General features: G+C 36.2%; 2 protein-coding genes across 2 annotated transcripts; one reads left to right on the top strand and one right to left on the bottom strand.

The window, feature by feature from the left end:
• Positions 1–500: 500 nt before the first annotated feature.
• On the bottom strand, positions 501–3,875 carry LOC142336621 (uncharacterized). Its single transcript, XM_075385531.1, has one exon. The coding sequence runs from the start codon at positions 3,873–3,875 to the stop codon at positions 501–503; it is 3,375 nt and encodes a 1,124-aa protein (XP_075241646.1).
• Positions 3,876–5,083: 1,208 nt separating this feature from the next.
• Positions 5,084–6,912, top strand: LOC142337037 (uncharacterized). The gene has a single exon (XM_075386079.1). The coding sequence runs from the start codon at positions 5,290–5,292 to the stop codon at positions 6,781–6,783; it is 1,494 nt and encodes a 497-aa protein (XP_075242194.1). The 5' UTR covers positions 5,084–5,289; the 3' UTR covers positions 6,784–6,912.
• The last annotated feature ends 12,557 nt before the right edge of the window (positions 6,913–19,469 follow it).

Here is a 19,469-nt window from a genome sequence, read left to right on the forward strand (position 1 = left end):
TCCTGTTTTTGACAAAATAGGGACGTATGTTGGAACACTCTGTGCAACACACAATCTCGTGCGAGTCTCCTTGTTTAATATATTTCAAAATAGTCATACCCATGGCAACATTATCAGCATTTTTTGCAACTGCTGCAAAAAAACTCTAACCATGATGAAACTTTAAAAATCAGATCAGGCCTTTGCGCAAAACAAACAAAGTTGCCCGGTCAGATATAAAAGGTCAACAATTTTTGAAAAACTATTACTTGGCAGCATGATTTTATTATTTTAGCTCTTTTATTATATATATATTGTTAACAGACAACATTTTATTTCATGCGTTTCCTAATTGAACTCTTTGAGCCCTAGCTATAGTTTCTTTTACCGAGCCCTTTTTTTCTGTTGATCTATACATAAGGTGCCCCCTCCCATTGGTTAAGTGCGCAAGCAACACAAAACCGCCGGTCATTAGTCTCCAGACCTTCGAGGTTGGCATAGATCAAGAAAGATGACTCCCGCTAGGGGGCGTTGGAGGAGCCACATTGTGGGGCCCCTCCATACGGGTTAGAGGTACTTCGGGCCACAGGGCCTCTAGTCCCGTTTTCACCAATCGGGCAGTTCTTGGTGTACGACCATCTGTGTTTGGTCGAGCAGTGGTTCTGAACACTTTTGATGAGCTTATATGTCCTGGGACATAGCGGGCACTGAAATTCCGCCTCATCTTCTTGTTGTCTCTGTGTGTTCCCACTCAGTTCAGTGCTCTGTGGTTCTGCTTTTGATTCCTCAGTGACATTAGTACTTTCAACTATTGTGCACTGAGGATGCGCCTTTTTCACGTGGTCAAGCCACCATCTGATTTGCTTGTATGTCATTCTGCAGCCCGTAGCTGGACATACCATTGGCGCATTTGTGGGTTGATTTGCTTGGAAAGGAGTCATATCCAATCCTTCGCCACTTTCAGAGTGGTCGTTTCTTAGATGTCTTCGCATCTCTTTTATTGTTGCAAAGTGCCTTGCACAATTTCCGATCTCGCAAGCAACAATTTGTTCTCTCGTGCCCACTGATTTCACTTGAGTATTTGCGTTCGCCAAATACTCTATTTTTGATGGATTTCTTATCCATTCTTCAGTGTCTCTTACACAGAGTCTCTCTAGATCAAGTTTGAGAGCACGTATCCAATCTTTGGAGTACGTCTTTCTCCTTCGCGTTATGAACTCATCATCTTGCAGCTTCTTGAGACTCAGCCAAAGCTTCGCTCTTCTTACTGCGAGTTCTATCTTGATGTCTCTCAGAGGGACTTTCAGTGCAAGGACTTCAGATGTGTAAGTCTTCTTGCTGCATGTCTTAAGGACCATTCGACGGGCTTTGTTGAGAACAGCGCCCATTTTGTCGATGTCCTTCTCTCGCGTTATGGCTGTTTCCAGCCCATACAGCAGTACTGGCTTGACACACATTTCAATTAGCCGACATTTAATTCTCATTGTGAGAGTAGAGCTGACTAGCGCAGGTCTCATTTTCACGATAGCTATTCTAGCTTTAGTGCAGTTACTCTTCACAGCGGCCTCAATGTCAGATTGGCCATTTAGTATCGAACCCAGATACTTAAACTCAGTGACTTCTTTCAGTCTTTTGCCCTGGAGGGTGACATTACATGCTTTCTCCATGTTTAATGTCATTACTTCTGTCTTTGGAAATGAGATTTCCATGCCGGCTTTCTCCACCTCCAGGCTGAGTTTATTCAATTTGCTCTGCGCTTGCTGCTCACTTTTTCCTAGTATCACTAGGTCATCTGCATACGCCAGATGATCTTTTTGGGCTAGACTCCTTTTGCAGACAATATCAAATATTAAGCTAAATATTTGTGGACCGATGACACATCCTTGTCTGACCCCTCTTTCTAATTTGAATTTGATCTTTGAGTCTAGTTCCCCGTGAGCATTTTCATGTATTTGCCATATTAGGCTTCTGAGGGGGTTTTCAACTTCGAAAGCTTTCAGAGATGTCATCATGGCTTCTCTATCAACCGAGTCAAAAGCTTTGACAAGGTCGATGAAGACCATCACTAATTCTTCTCCAGATTCTCTAGAGTCTTGGATGACCTCTCTCAATCCCCAGATTGCTTGCAGAGTGCTTCTTCCCTTTCTGAAGCCAAACTGATACTTGTCCAGTTTGTGATCTGTTCTCAGTTCAACTCTGCTTTTGATGATTTTGCATAGAAGCTTTCCTTCGGCTTCAAGCATAAATAAGGACCGATAGTTGTTCGGGTCTGTCTTCAGCCCTTTCTTGAACAAACTAACGACTTTCGCGTCCTTATATTCCTGGGGTACTTTCGTTCTTTCTGCCCAGATGCTTTGGAACACTTTTGTGAGAAGGGGACTTAACTCCTTCTCAAGCGCTTTCAGCATTTCTGGGACAATGCCACTTTTCCCAGGTGCTTTCCCAGATTTCAGGGTTCTTAAGGTTGTTCTAACCTCGGCCTCGTTGGGCTCTCTGCAGAAGTCTTCAGAACTATTTGGTTCCTTTGAGAGGGCTTCTAGCACCGTGGCATTTTGAGTCAGTCGTTGCTTGAACAGCTTCTGATAATGTTCTTGAAACTGACTTTTGCTGGGGCCGCTCATTTTCTTGTTACGTTCGAACCAGGTTACCCTGTAAGTTCGTAGCGTCTCTTTCAAGATTTTATAGGCCATTCTGGTTTCATTATCATCAAGCTGTTTTTCAAACCTTTTGAGGTTTGTCTCGACTGCTCTTTCTTTGCATTCAGAGGTGATTTTTTTCACTTCTCTGTTCAATTTATCTCGTTCGATCTTTCTGCTCTCTGATCTCTCAGAAAGGTACAGTTTATGAGCTACCTTTCTCTTTCGAAGTGTTTCCACTTCGCTCGGCGTTAGCTGAGCAGCCCAGCAGTCAGTTTTTATCAACAGAGTCTCTTCAGCGAGCTCATGATTGTTGATTACTTCTGTTAACACGTTAGTTACAGTGTTAACTTTTCTAAGATTCAAGATCTTAGTTCTGAGAGCATTTTTCAGCTTTTCAAGCTCAGGAGCTGATCGAAGGATAGAGTAACATTTGCTACGCACATCATTCAGCAGCTTTTGCGCTTTCGCAGATTTCCTTGGATTCTTTATTGGCCATTTTTCAATGCATACTATCAGCATTGCATGATCGGAGTCCAGACTATCCTCCCAAGAGCTTCTCACGTCTCTTACTCTGAGATGTTTTGCTGCCGACAACTTCGTCAGTGCATAATCTTTCAGAGACAGCTCCTTGGTTCTCGGATGTCTCCATGTGCACTTCCGCACATCAGACTTCAAGAAGAAAGTATTTTCGACTCTCAACTTTTGTTCAGTGACAAATTCAGCAAGGAGCAAACCATTCCGGCTACTCTCATCACTTGCTGCTGCCTTCCCGATCTGTCTTGGCAGATGGTCATTCAGATCTAGGCCAATCGCTGCATTAAGGTCTCCCAAAATGAGCATCTTTTCATAATAGATCTGGTCTGAACTCCGAGTGCATTCCGCCAATTCCTTTAAGTATGCAGCATACTCACTTTCATCAGCATTTTCAGTCGGGGCATAGGTAACTACCAATTTCAATCTTGCACCCGCTGTTTCAATGAATGCTTTCGCATTTCTTTCCGAAACTGGCATGAATTTAATCATCTTCACCAGTTTTGTGTCGTATATCACACCGACACCAGCTGATGTTCTTTTTGCATCATATGTTACACCACTGTTGTTCAGTGTGTAGTCACCATATGTGCTTTCATCACAACCTCGAAGGTGTGTTTCATTTAGCGCGAACAGTCTAATTCGTCGCTTTTTCATAGTTTCAGTGAGCACGGAGATGACTCTGTCATTGCAAAGTGACTTGCAATTCCACTGACCTATTTTCATGATGTCGAGTGGTGAAGGCCCTACTATCCTCTTCCGATAGTCACCATGGCCGTGAGAACTGGTTAAGGTTCTCGAGTCGCTCCCTTTCGCAGTCTGATCTTTCTTTGATCCATTTTTAGCTTTTGGTGTCTCGCCAAGGTGGCTTGCTAGACCAATCCAGGGCAACCCTCCCTCTTTATCCGGGCTTGGGACCGGCTATTGGCTTTTAGAGGGGTGCCCTCACGCACTGTTACCCCCTCTATTTGGAAGTGTCCTAAGCACAGTTACCTTCCATCACCAATAGGCTGAGGTTACATAAGGTAGGTTGTTCGCCACTCAAGATTAAAAAGTACAAGATAACCGTCAACCCAGGTCGAGGTGGCCAAATAATCCGACTCTATGTACAAAAAAAAACAAGATAATCCGACTACAACAAGAGACTCGGTAATGTGCGTTTGCACATAATGTTCCGACACCTGCTCATCCACATTTTTCATATAATTGTCTACCGAAAATGGAAGAGAATTCAAAAATGTACTTTTTGTTCAACAAATCACCAAATGAACAAAAAAACAATGCCGAATTAGAGGGCCCATGAGACCTGTCTTTATGCAATTACTAGGAAAACTACACTGTCATTATTGTTTCTCGGGTTTATGTTAATGATATTGAATTATATTTTAATGATAATAATGATATTTTATTGGGTTTATATTAATGATATTAATGATATTGAAAGCAATTAAAACAGCGCTAAATCTCTTTGCTGACGATGACCGTTTTTTAACATCAAGTCAAAACCATAGCCTGAAAAAGCTGAATGATGTTCGAAAAGTTCGAACATCATTCATGATGTTCGACAATGGTCTGGAACTCGTCTGGACAATGGTCTGATACTTGTCTGATCAGAGGTCATTTCGGTCTGGAACTCGTTTGATCAGAGGTGGCTTCGAGCGCACAATGAACTTCGGGAGCACACTGGTCTGATCAGAGGTCAAACTTGTCTGGAACGGTCTGATCAGAGGCAATTTCGAGCGCGACCTCAACCTAGCAAGCGTTGTGCAAACATAAAGTTTGTTCGTGAAAACTAACTACCGGAAAAATTGGGCCAATATTTATTATTTACGAACTTTTTTATCAGCCAGTTTAGCTGTACGTGATACTATATGTTGTCGTTGAAAAATGGAGTTATTAGAAAGTTGCAGTCATTGCAGTCATTGCAGCCATTGCAGTCATTTTAATATAAAAATTAACTTCATTAGACTACTGTTTTTTGACAATTGTTATTAATGGCTTCACTCGGCCTCTTTCGAATCCAACTCTGTCCCCCATCGGCCTCGTTCCTCTTGATCCAATAATAAAACACGATGCTAGAAGGCAATAAAGCAGTACTCTAATACACAAATGTTTTTACATAGGTATCTGGGTTCCTGACATGATGCTTGGCAACAGCATCACCACATTCGAAATATACGAAGAGGACACGAACTTACCCATCATCGTTGGCTTCGATGGATTCCGATACTGGAGCATTCCTTCAATCATCAAAACCAAATGCAAAGCAGACGTCGTCTACTTCCCGTTTGACTTCCAAGTATGCCGCATTGAAATGGGGTCTTGGACATACCACAATAAAATGATCAACATAGTATTGTCCAGTTTCGAAACAGGTCTGGAAGGATACGTGGGAAACATCGAATGGGAAATTATTTATGTTGACGCACAAGTGATCGTAAAACCCCCCTTAACTAACCATCCATTATACCCAAACGAATCGCTGTATTTCAAAGACATATTGTACAGTTTAGTGCTGAAACGTAAGCCCTACTTTTACGTTCATAGTTTAATCGTTCCCTCATTACTACTCGCGTGGCTCGGTTCTGTTATTTTTCTTCTTCCGAACGAGTGCGGCGAAAAATTGAGTTTCGCTACCACTCTTTTTCTAGCGCTTTATGTCAATCAGGTTGTCGTTTCCGAATTTCTACCCCCGTCCGCCGATTCGTACCCGTTAATTGCAAAATTCTACACTCTAATTAGCGTCATGCTGGGAACTTCTATATTTTTTACTGCCTCAACTTTGATGCTACATTTCCGGCTATTGCCAACTATGCCACGCGAGTCCAGCTGGACTTACAAAGTACTTCATCAACTGGAAAAGTTGGGCCAATTTTCCTTTTTTGTCTCACTTAATTGCAACACTTGCGTATCATCTGAAAAGGCAGACCGCGAAGCGAAATCATCATCGCGAGCACCAATTTTGTCAAACAAGAAGGAAAAGAAAATTGTGAACGGAAATTTGACAATCAACGATTACATTGTTTATAATGAGTCGTACATGAGCCCGAAGGCCGAAACTAAGTTGTACTCAAAACGAACAGCAGTTCCCGGGAAAGAAGCACACAAAGACGATTCCATGTTTACCGAGAAGTTACTAGCCGGTAATAATGTAAACAATAATAATATTAACTTTATCAAAGTTAATGACGACAACAATTACGTTCCCAGAAAAGTGTCATCAGATAATAATATCGCGAACCAGCTGATTTCTGCAAATCAATTCGGTAAAAACTCCACCACCACTACCAGTGAAAATGAACTTCCAAGGTACTCAGTGAATCAGACATCAACAGCCCGTCGAAAAGTTGCCGTTGAGCAAAAAGTTGTCACAACTTGTTCACCCATGGTAGACGAAAGTTTGCAAAAAATAGTGAGCAAGTTGGAAATTATTGCGAAAGATGATTCGGCCGAAATTGCTCTGAAAAGATGGCGGCTGATAGCGGCTGGATTTGATAGAATCTTGTTTGTTATTTATATTATGCAGCTCACAGCCGTTACGCTCTATTTCGGTGCTTTAATTTGGAATACGGACTTGCTCGTTGGCGAACAAGAGATCAGCGCTGCAATAAACGCAACTATGGATACCAGTTAAAACTATTCTTGTATCTTATAGAGACTATAAAACGCACTTTCTCAAGGTCATTAGACCACATATAAGCATAGATTGTCAATACGCTCTCAGAAACAAACCAGACAGGTCCTAGACAGAAGCGACCTCAGATCTGACGGTCCTGTTGTCGAGGGGGGGGGGGGGGGGGGGGGGGGTTAATGTGCTACTCAAATTACATCGAAAAAATTTGGAAAAAGAACGACATTTGTCACACAAAGGCGCATCAGAGATCATTTCAGTCTAGGATTAGCTTGTTCACACATGGTTATGAAAACAAACAATTTGTTTCAAGAGAAGAAACAGTTCCCGACAGACGTATTGTTAGGTAGTATTGACAATCTATCTAATTAGGTGGCCTAAAATTAGAGGACTATATTTCCAAGGACGCATCACTGTATAATTTGAACTCTGTTTAACTCACCAAATCAGAGATCAAATAGTTCTTTTCTGACCACCTGCTAAGTATGCGTTACGTGTCTCTGCTCAAAGTGTATGAGAACTTCTGGGGTTTATCGAGAAGTTTATCGAGAAGTAGCGCCTCGAGATGTTAAGCCTAAATTTCGAAGTGACTTCTGCAGAGCCACGTTGCTTTGCTTAGAACACTCAACTTGCAAGTTTGAAATGCTGAAACTTCAATGAAGTCAACTTCTGGCAGTTTAACATTTGGCACTACCGACTTTCGGCATGTTAAAACTGGCACATGCGTGTTTTAACCAAGTATAAAGACGCAACGGATAAAATTAATAGTTCCTCTACAATTAGAGCAGATAGTTGAACTGAGTGAAACATGACATTGACCAGTTTGACATGTGATAAAGTGTTCAAGACTCATTTGCACAACGGCGCTATTATAATCCATTCAATTTTAGTGATACGCAAATCTGATCAGCGCATATTCCAATATCATATAAAGTCACTCATCTCATGTGAAGTATTTCTTATCTAAATTGCTCCAAAAGATATCAAAATCATCATCACTCAGTTTATGTGACTCAGTCCCAACACAAGCACAATATATTGTAAATACGACAAAAGTGTTATAATAACCCTCCCCTCCACCCCATAAAGATCTCAAGGTATACTCGTATACGCACCCATACATCTATTAATCGCATGATGATCACATTTCGACGTATTCTTTTATTAAAATCTTCGGATTTTAATCGTCGGATCAATCCTGGAGCAATTTAAGCTGGAGAATAGTTGGGCGTAGACATATTTTTCACTGAAAGTACATACATTTTGTAAATATATGTAAACATACATTTCACACTCACTGAACGAAGATAGAAAGATTGTCTTTTGACCATCATTTGCTAGAAGTAACTTTTATAGAGTATCCATCAATTTATTTTTCATTTCCACTACCGCTTCAAATCAGAGAACCGCGGACCTGACGCCAAGTTAATATCAATACTGGGCTAGTCTAAAAGTCAATGAAAGTTGCAAGTCTAAAAGACTTGCAGTTAGACTTAGCCAGTACTACAGAGAATTGTAGTTCGGTCATCACGTTTTGAAAACCACATTTGCTGAAATAAGTGACAAAGCGAACACTGTAGACAAAACGTAAATAAATGGAAACGAACTTGGCTAAATCCTTGATGCAAATTGTGGTGACAGTAGGAATGCGTGATTTAGGTACGCGAGATATCCAACCTGATGCAATCCCTGAAGAGCCCGTAAACTGAGCTGAAAAAGGAGAAGGAGGATTGGTTATTTGCCTCTACACATAAAGTTTCAATCCAGCTTATATTTTAGCGTAAAAACTGCATATTCAAACAATAACTAAATAGCCATTGGTAAATATGTACTTGAAATTAGTCTTCACTGAAATGTTACTCATTAAAATTGCTGCCACATAGTTAACAGATTATCGATAGAATCAAAGAAAGACTTTTTCATTTTTGTTTTCAAAATTCTCCCCAATTATGTTAGCATTTTAATAGCCGCAGTCAATTTCTCAATGACTGTTATTCACAAACTCTTTTTTTACAATCAAAAGAATTTGGATTGTATTGTTGCTATGTCTCTTAATTTTGCAAGATAATTTCATACATTTTTCTATGATTTTAAGCTTTAAAAATGGGACAAATCGGTAAAGGCTGGAGCACATTAGGATTCATAAGAGGAACTGAGCCGCCTTTAGTATGTTCCAAGTGAATAATCTGTTAAAGTTGCTGGAGAGACCTAAATCCAAGGTTGATAGGTCTTTTCTTGAACTTTTTGAGACCAAATTTGAGCAGTTTTTCACGTTCTTTTTCTCATTTTTTGAGTTTTTTGTTAATTTTGTCCTAATGTGCCAATGCTCAAAGACCTAGAAGGTATTGTGCTTGATTGTTTTTTAAATGTCTCTGAAAGTCTTTTTTATTAGTATTGCAAATTTAACTACAATTTTTTAGTGAATTTACCATTTTTTTCTCGTTTTTTTTTCTGAATTTTTTTCTCTTTTTTAAGTATTTTTTACTTTTTGTTCCATGTTATTCCTTCCAAATGTCTTGAGTGGGTTAGTCTCTTAATTTTAACGGCAAGTAGTTTTTGGATTTTGAGGGCATTGAATTCAAGAACGTTATCAATTTTTCAGAAATTTGTTGTTAATTTTTGTATGCATTAAAATTTTTGTTTTTCGGCCCCTCATTTTCGCTCATGTCCAACAATTTTTCAGTCAGTTTGTATGTCAGTTGTTCTGTTGATATTAGTGGCACATAAAGTAATCTAAAAGCCACAAGTATTAAGAAATTTGTCAATCTCTTTTTTTGAAAACTTTGCTGTCAATAGGAATTACAATTAAAGTACTGGTTATATTCTGTCTGCAGTACTGAAAAGCGCTAAAATTCAAGAATTTTAAGGCGTGATTTTTACAAATTTCATCTGAAGTACTGTGAGTAAAGTTTTTCGTTCAACAGATTCTCAATTTTGGAATCATATTATTTTGAGTGCAGCAATTTGACTAAAATTTTTTTGCCGTTTTTTGCTCCTCATTTGTCAACCGACGTCTTCAAAATGTGAAACATTTGGTCTAATTGAGCAGAGTTTTTTTTAGGTTCTCTGTATTTGCATCAAATTCTGATTTCACTTCATATGAAACGTTTTTGCGGGTCAGATTTCTTTTCACAAAATTCAAAAAATCAATGGATATCAGTCACTCTCACCGATGGTTTATGTGTCAGTCAGTGATCATTAAAGTTAATTTTGTGTGTGTGCACAGGTCATTTTGTTGACCTCTCTTATAAATCTGGTCTCACCTATAACTTATAAAACTGAGTTGAGAAATAAAAACCTAATAGAAATTAAATAGAGGCTACTCAAGGTTGATACAAATGAAGTTGTTAATGTAAAGATTTTTTTTTTAAAAAGTCATAGAAATAGGGATAGAACGTGATTTCTGGATCTGTTTTTTGTTGTCTGGTAAAATTAATTCTTCGTTTATAAAGCTGTTTTTTGTCTAATTGAAAAAATTGCATCAATGTTCATTATAATTCTATCGTTTTGTTTGTACTAATATGTACTCTAGTGAAATAAAAATGTATGATTTCACTGATATTAAGTTTTTTTTTGTTTTCACGCTTGTCCTTTACTGAGAATCTGTCAAAAAGTAATCAAAAATGTTAATTATTTTTTTTTGTTTTTGAAGGTTGTCTATCTCTGCTTCATTTGATAGACAATTACGACAGTCACGAAAGTGGATACTTGGGGTTGCAACATTGTGTGCCAACGCTGATTAGGGGGCCTCTTTAATAATTATAGGTCTCAACTTATCAAAATATAACTCAACTTATCAAAATATAGGTCTCAACTTATCAGAGGAATAAAATATGATTTAATTTGAAACTCACTGTTTTTTATATGTTGAAACTGCGCGCGTTTCAAACAAAATGATACAAGAAGAATTTAAAAAAGTAGAGAATCATTTTGAGTTGAAATATAATTACCAAAAGTATTCGTCATTTCAAATATTGATACAGCCAACCAATGCAAAATTTCAGCGATAGTGAAATTAAGCAAAACCTTTTTATTTCAGAATAAAAATTTGAAAACGTCGTTTTCTTCAATTTCTGTATATTCAAATTTTTTTAATCTGAAAATATGGTTCCTCTAACTAACTAAAAACAGACCATCTCTATGAACTATGAGTGGTGAGTGACAATAACCGTTTATAACAATAGCTGGTGATGCAGAAAACATAGCTTTCAATGATCAAAATTGACTTCAAAGTGTTCAATGCTAAATTGTTTAATTGTAAACAGGTGAAATATTCGCAACCGCCAGCCAAAGATAATTATCGGACTACTTCTTTATCATTGGACTACTTCTTCTCAACCCCTTCTCGCGCAACCGAAGAGCAAACAGACCATGCATCATAGATATTTGTGAACATCTGTATTGCATTTGTTCAATCAAATATTTTGTTGAATCAAAAATAAACGGCTACATGATTGGTTTCTCATTTTTGCTCTCTATTGAACCCATCAAGCTTAGTCGAAAAAATCCAGGGATTATTCATATACCATTACTGGTCAGTACAGACCCCCCAAAGTAGTAGTAAAAATGCCTGTATTTTAACGGGGGGACCTTTCCCCCCGATACAATACCGGCATGGTGTCCGTTTCGAAAACTTGTAGAATTTTTCGAAAATTTTGTTTCCCGTGGTTGGCAAAGACTTGTAAATTTTTTTGAGAATTTGGTGTTGTGAGAGTGCTGGAAAAGTTGGTGTGGTGAATGAGTGAAACTTGTAAAATTTTTCGAAAATTTTGCATTTTTTTAAAAAATTCTGAATCCTTTTTCTAGTCTAATGAGACTCATGAAGGACTGAAAAGCGAAAGTGACTAAACTGATGGAATACTGAGGTAAGAGAAGAAAAAGATAGTTTAAATTTGATAACTATCCAACAATTTTTCAGTCAGTTTGTATGTTAGTTGATCTATTGATATTAGTGGCGCATAATGTTATTTTAAAACCACAAGTATTGAGAAATTTTTCAATCTCTTTTTTTGAAAATTTTGCTGTCAACAGGAATCACAATTAAAGTGCTGGTTATATTCTGTATGAAGTACTGAAAAGCGCTAAAATTCAAGAATTTTAGGGCGTGATTTTTGCAAATTTCACCTGAAGTACTGTGAGTAAAGTTTTCCGTTCAACAGATTCTCATTTTTGGAGTCATATTATTTTGAGTGCAGAAATTTGACTAAAACGTTTGGCCGTTTTTTGCTCCACATTTGTAAATCGACGTCTTCAAAATGTGAAAATTTGGTCTAATAGAGTTTTTTTGGGTTCTCTGTATTTGCATCAAATTCTGTTTTCACTTCATATGAAACGTTTTTACAGTTCTGATCTTATTTCTTTTCAGAAATGTACATGACTTATTGAATTGTGCTCCTGGTAGTTATTCAATTTGGTGTACTATCAGTTAGTCTCTTTGATGAAAGCTTTTCTCTGCTCCAAAGGAGAAGTAATAGACATTGTTACAAATTATGATTGATATCAGTCACTATCACCGATGGTTTATGTGTCAGTCATCATTAAAATTAATTTTGTGTGTGTGTGGACATGTCATTTTGTTGACCTGCTCTCTTATAAATCTGGTCTCAGCTATAACTTAAAAAACTGAGTTGGGAATTAAAAACCTAATAGAAATTAAATAGAGGCTACTCAACGTTGATAAAAATGAAGTTGTTATTGTAAAGACTTTCTAAAAATATAGTCATAGAAACAAAGACAGAGTGTGATTTCTAGATCCATTTTTTGTCTGGTATAAATTAATTCTTCGTTTATAAAGCTGTTTTTTGTCCAATTGAAAAAATTGCATCAATGTTCATTATAAGTCTATCGTTTTGTTTGTACTAATATGTACTCTAGTGAAATAAAAATGTATGATTTCACTGATATTAAGTTTTTTTGTTTTCACGCTTGTCCTTTATTGAGAATCTGTCAAAAAGTAATCAAAAATGTTAATTATTTTTTTTTGTTTTTGAAGGTTGTCTATCTCTGCTTCATTTGATAGACAATTACGACAGTCACGAAAGTGGATACTTGGGGTTGCAACATTGTGTGCCAACGCTGATTAGGGGGCCTCTTTAATAATTATAGGTCTCAACTTATCAAAATATAACTCAACTTATCAAAATATAGGTCTCAACTTATCAGAGGAATAAAATATGATTTAATTTGAAACTCACTGTTTTTTATATGTTGAAACTGCGCGCGTTTCAAACAAAATGATACAAGAAGAATTTAAAAAAGTAGAGAATCATTTTGAGTTGAAATATAATTACCAAAAGTATTCGTCATTTCAAATATTGATACAGCCAACCAATGCAAAATTTCAGCGATAGTGAAATTAAGCAAAACCTTTTTATTTCAGAATAAAAATTTGAAAACGTCGTTTTCTTCAATTTCTGTATATTCAAATTTTTTTAATCTGAAAATATGGTTCCTCTAACTAACTATTAACAGACCATCTCTATGAACTATGAGTGGTGAGTGACAATAACCGTTTATAACAATAGCTGGTGATGCAGAAAACATAGCTTTCAATGATCAAAATTGACTTCAAAGTGTTCAATGCTAAATTGTTTAATTGTAAACAGGTGAAATATTCGCAACCGCGAGTCAAAGATATTTGTCGGACTACTTCTTTATCATTGGAATACTTCTTCTCAACCCCTTCTCACGCAACCGAAGAGCAAACAGACCATGCATCATAGATATTTGTGAACAACTGTAGTGCATTTGTTCAATCAAATATTTTGTTGAATCAAAAATAAACGGCTACATGATTGGTTTCTCATTTTTGCTCTCTATTGAACCCATCAAGCTTAGTCGAAAAAATCCAGAGATTATTCATACCATTACTGGTCAAAACAGACCCCCCAAAGTAGTAGTAAAAATGCCTGTATTTTAACGGGGGGACCTTTCCCCCCGATACAATACCGGCATGGTCTTTTTTAGGTGTCTGTTTCGAAAACTTGTAGAATTTTTCGAAAATTTTGTTTCTCGTGGTTGGCAAAGACTTGTAAATTTTTTTGAGAATTTGGTGTTGTGAGAGTGTTGGAACTTGTAAAAATTTTGAAAAAAAAGTTGGTGTGGTGAATGAGTGAAACTTGTAAAATTTTTCAAAAATTTTGTATTTTTTTAAAAAAATTGTGAATCCTTTTTCTAGTCTAATGAGACTAATGAAGGACTGAAAAGCGTAAGTGACTAAACTGATGGAATATTCAGGTAAGGGAAGAAAAATATAGTTTAAATTTGTTGAATTTCTGGAGAGAAAAAAGACTGGAGAGAAGTTTCAAGTAGAGTTTTGAACTAAAAGTAGCGCAAGAGAATGAATGGCGGACAAAATATCGTGAAAATTGACAGAAAAATGGAAGAAATTGGGGCTTAAAATTGGTCTGAAAATCGGTTAAAAAAGTATTTTTTTGACTCCATTACTGTGTCGGGAAAGCTTGATATGGGGGCCAATTGAATTTTGGTGAAATTACGGGATAAAAATAGTTTGAATGGAGCGCTTAAGGTTCATTTTTGAAGTCATTTTGCGCCAAAAACAGACAAAATTTTGAAAAAAAAGTGCAAAAATTGCTGTTTTTTGGTGATTGAAAAGTTAAAAAATATTGTTTTTTGCCGCCAATAAGCAATTCTATACGTTTTAAAAACTGTTAAAATATGGTAGGAAAAATACTGTTAAGGAACGGGGTTTTTATTAAACATTATTCAGTGATAACTTGTACCTACTTTTTTTGTATTTTTTGATGAAAAAAGGCCAAAAATGTGCAAAAAAATAGTAGTTTTTAAGGTAAGAATGTAGAATAAAATGTTCTATGCTAGTTATAATGCAGCGGGCAACAAAGTTTTAAAAGATGAAAGTTTGCTCAAACAAATAATAGTGAGTAATTGGGTGTTGTTGGCTGGTTAATTTTTAGTTAATTTTTTGTCATTTTTTGGCATTTTTTGACAAAAAAAGTGAAAAAAATTGATATTTCTTGGGCGAAGAATGTAGAATACAGTGTTGTTTCTTAGTTCAAACGCAATTTCCGATAAATCTTTTTTATTTAACAGCTTGCTGAAACCAACAATAGTTGTTAACGGGGTGCTGAATATATCCTTTTTTTACTTTTATGTTTTTAGTTAAAACCATCACTATTTTGCAAACCAAATGCTATAAAAGAACACTCGGCTAAAATAGCTGTTGTCCAATTGTACTGTATTCATTGTAAAAGGTCATTTTAATTATTTGTGTTGAAATTGTGAATAAAAAAGTGTGAGAGAATAAGAACGAAAAAAGACATGATTTTAACAATTTTGCCGGCGATTAGCCCATTTGTGTTTCTCTGAAGACTTCTTTGAAGTGTTAATGTATGATTTCACTACATGGTAGACAGAATTTGGGTGTGGCAACCCTAAAATTAGGCTGAGTTTGAGTTTGAGTTCTATTTTTATCATATCTGTGCAATCGACCATGTAGAGCCAAAAAGAGGAAAAGTGCATTTAAAAGGTTTTATTGGTATTGCATTTTCTTTACGATTCAAGCCGCATTTCTTAATTTCCTCTTAAAGCGCGTTGATTCAATTTAGAGTGCTTCTCTTGTCCACAACGGAAACAAAGTTATGAATGAAAAATTTTCCTTTCAAGATTATAGTGACTTTTACCACGAAAAATTTGAAGTGTTTTTTTTTGCTAGAGTTTGATGCTTGAAATAAGCTCATTGACCTGAGAATTCAATTATTCAACCGTCGAAGTCAGCTTCACAAAAGAATGTCACACACAACAAAAAATATCAACAAAAGACTAAGTTTGATTTGTTTTTCATAATTGAGATCGATTCTTCGTTTCTTTGGTGCAAAACACTTGCTCACGGGTGGAGTCGAAAGGCTTCCATTGCTCAAAACATCATCAGGTTTGTTTTCAGGTTTGTTTTCAGGTGTACAGGCAGTTGTATCATGAACCATGGCAGGTGTTGGTGATTCGCTAAAATTTTCTGGTATCTCAATATCTGGTTTCATTTTCCAAATGCTTTCAACCAGTTCAAGAGCTCTTCAGTAGCCTTCTTAATTTTCATACAGCAGAATTTTTTTTACGTCATAATCGTAAAAAATTTTTGCGTACTCCATCGTCCAATGTGTCTGGGTCAAATACAAACTCTCTAAAATAAGACGTTACAAAATCCAGCAAGTATTGAGCTCCTTTCATAAGACCTTTCTCAAATCGAAATGACTGAACATAATCAAAAATCACAATAGGCACAGCCATGTGATTTACTGTAATCCACTCATGTAACTGATAATCCTGCTGTACTATGATGACAGTCTGCTTTCTGTAAGTCTCATAGGCAATTGCTCGGCTGTCAGGAGTCGATTCCGCCTTTAGAATGATGGCTAGAGGAGACATTAGAATTAATTTTTTTTCTAATGGTAAAATTTGGTAATTGAATTGAACAAAAAGAATCTGTTGTCAAAAGCCAGGAACAGTTTTGCTAAATAAAATATAGAATTGAGCAATTGAATATTGAAGCGAAAAATAGGAAATTAAGAGTTCAGGTATAATTTTAAACTAAGGCGTGTTCAATCAATTCCTTCCGTTTTGTTGTCAAAGATTACTCAAAATCTTTTGCACACAAGTTCATTACAGTAAAATCCTTGTATTTTAGTTAAACCTCAGTATACTATTCGGTTTAACGTTTTTAATTTTTTCTTGTCAATTATGTTGCATGTACACACCCAATTTTATTACTTTCTTATCTAGAAAAATTAAAGGGTGCAGTATGTTGTTCAAATACAAAACAGCGTTGATATGAGAAATTCTATGTAGATCCAAAGATATTTAAAGCTTTTGGGTATGTTAATATCTGGGTTTTAACATGTGTTCTTGGAATAGTGTTGTTTTACACTCGCGGGTTTATAAAGCTTTGGAACCAAACTTGACCTCACTGCTTTTATGCTACCGTTTGTGCCTGCATACCAATCCAACGTATTTATTACTTTTTTATCACTGGTAGTTAACAGTAAAACGTAATTTGAACATTATATGTGTACATTTTGTGTGTATGGTTACTAATGTATTGTATAAACTATTTATGAGGATACATACAAACTAAGACCAGCATATGCTAGGAGCAACATTCTTTTTTTGCTTCCTTATCTTGAAACATTTTCGAAGGAATTTGCTTTTGTATGATCAAGTTAAGTATGTGTTTAGTAAATCAAATCCCATTCTGTCTGTTGACAATAAATCGTTTTCCGACGCAAGGACCAGTAATCCATTTTCCTATATTTCCAATCATTTTAATGCGAGGTCAGACTAGCGAAAAGAAACTATGCGTCTTGAAATGCCAATTGTATGCAAAAACTGTTTGAACAAAATCCACCAAATTTATTTATCGGTTTCATCAATATACCCAAAAAACAGTGTAAAGTTAAAACATTTTCTGGCTACAAGTGAATATTTTAGTGAAACTGGAGGGTTTGATTTTGATATAGCGCTAAAATTGAGGTCCTACGGAGTTATTATTGGCATAGATAATTCGTCAGTAGATAAATACTTGAAAATATCAAGTGTTCTACGTTTGCACGCTATTTTACAGGACGCAGGTGGTTTCTTATACGAAATATATAACCAAGGACCTGGTTACTCTTATATGCTTCCGTGGAAAAGCAGCAACTGTTTTAGCGGTCATTTGTCGGGAATATTGTTTTGCTTATTTTTAAAGATTTTTCATCCGTCAATTTTTCATTTATTGGAATGCTGAGCAGCGAAACAGTTGTGTTAGACGTTGAAGGGTTTCGTCACAGAAAAGAAAAATTTATTGTTAATGAACTTGGTGTTTGCACCGAGGACTGTCTTGACTGCGTTTCGTTTTTACCTCCAACAAGTTATAGTGAGTTAAAAACTCAACAAAAGCAATGCTTCAGTTGGTTGACTAGAAATTTGCACGGCATTGAGTGGGACACAGGAAACTATCCTTATATTTATTCTACACAAATAATTCAAAGCGTTCGCTTGAGGAACCCGTGTGCAATATTCTACGCTAAGTGAGAGGAAAAAATAAAGTTTTTGTCAGATTTGCTTTAGTGCTCTGTCATTGATCTGAATTCATTCGCGTGTCCTTCGATATCTGTGAAATATTTTACACAAAACTGTCAAAATCATTCAAAGAGCAAAAATATTTTCAATAAACATTGCGCAAAAGAAAAAGCCATATTCTATTTCAACTGGTTAACAAATGAGAGAGGAATTGACGAAAGTGGAAGCACCCTTGTCACCGAGTTCAACAATTTGCGCCTTGATTAAGGGAAACGGGTATCTGAGTCTTTCAATTTCCAAAGACGAAAACATAAAAACCGGAAACCAGTTTTTACAGAGAAAAATAAATTGTTGCTGACTGAGGACAAAATTCGCTCATTTACTCATTTAGTATAATATATTGAACTTTACCTTCAGTGGAGAAAGCAGAATGTCGAAACCTCAACCCAGAGTCTGTCCTTTGAGACTCTTACTGATGTCGAAACACCCGGTTGATGAAGAAATTGACAAGAACGATCCTTCACTGCCAAAGGAAATTCAACACTTGGTGAAGGAAGAAAGAGTACACAAAATTGTTCATTATGACAAAACTGAGAGGCTCTTCTAACTGAGTTCAATTGCAATGAATTGTTTTATGTAAAGTGATTTTTTTCTCAATACATTTTTAAAAAAAAATAATTTTGTCTCAAAACGGAGGGAGTAACAGTTGATCAAGTTGATGCTGTTGTAGAGGAAAATTTTTTAAAAAAGGAAGTAGCAGCAAATCTTCATGGAAATTTTGCAATCAAACAACGTTGCCAATGTTTGTTCTTTTGCTGCTGATATCACGTTGTGTTGTAAAATTACCCATTTTAAAACCAAATTGTGAAGAAACTTCAGTTTGGATATCAATATTGTCAACTTTAGATGGATACATTTTACCAAATCCAAGACTATGAGTAAGATTTTTCCTACGCAAGATTGGGTCTTCATGGCCGTTGTAGAGCCTTCAAGTTGTGGCAAAACAGAGTTAATTTTCAAAATGCTGAGTGGAAACACACTTTACCAAAAATTGAAAAACATTATATTTTCATACGGAGAAATGCAACAGATATACATCAAAATGGAGAAAACACTTGGTGATACGTTTAAAATATATGCCAAATTAGAATTTTTGAATATCCTTGCAAACTGTCTTCTGATAATAGACGACTCGTGCGAAGAATTTTACACTGACAAAGAATTTGTTAATTTGGCCACTGCAGGGCGTCACAAAAATATTAATGTTATTTATATAAAGCACAACCTTTATCAACAGAGCAATTGGTCTCGTACAATAGACTTGAACACAACACACATCATTTCGTTCAAATCAGCTCGTGATATTCAACAAGTTGAATTTATAGGCAAACAGTTGAACCTTGTTAAATTTTTACAACACTGCTATCAATTGGTAACGAAAGAACCGTTTGTGCATTTGCTTATTGATCTTGATCCAAAAACTTCTGATTGTTTCCGATACTGTTCAAATATTACTGAGCCAGGTCCAACAGTTTTTTTATCTTCCATCTGATAAGGCAGAAACAACTCCTTTAAACAATGAAAGAGAAAAAATTATCTATACTGAAGCAAATGGTGCACATGCAGCCAAAACAGTTTTGCATCCATCCACTACATGT

The sequence above is a fragment of the Convolutriloba macropyga genome, chromosome 3 (assembly GCF_964194025.1).
Source record: "Convolutriloba macropyga chromosome 3, txConMacr16.3, whole genome shotgun sequence".
In the NCBI taxonomy this organism is placed as follows: Eukaryota; Metazoa; Xenacoelomorpha; order Acoela; family Convolutidae; genus Convolutriloba; species Convolutriloba macropyga.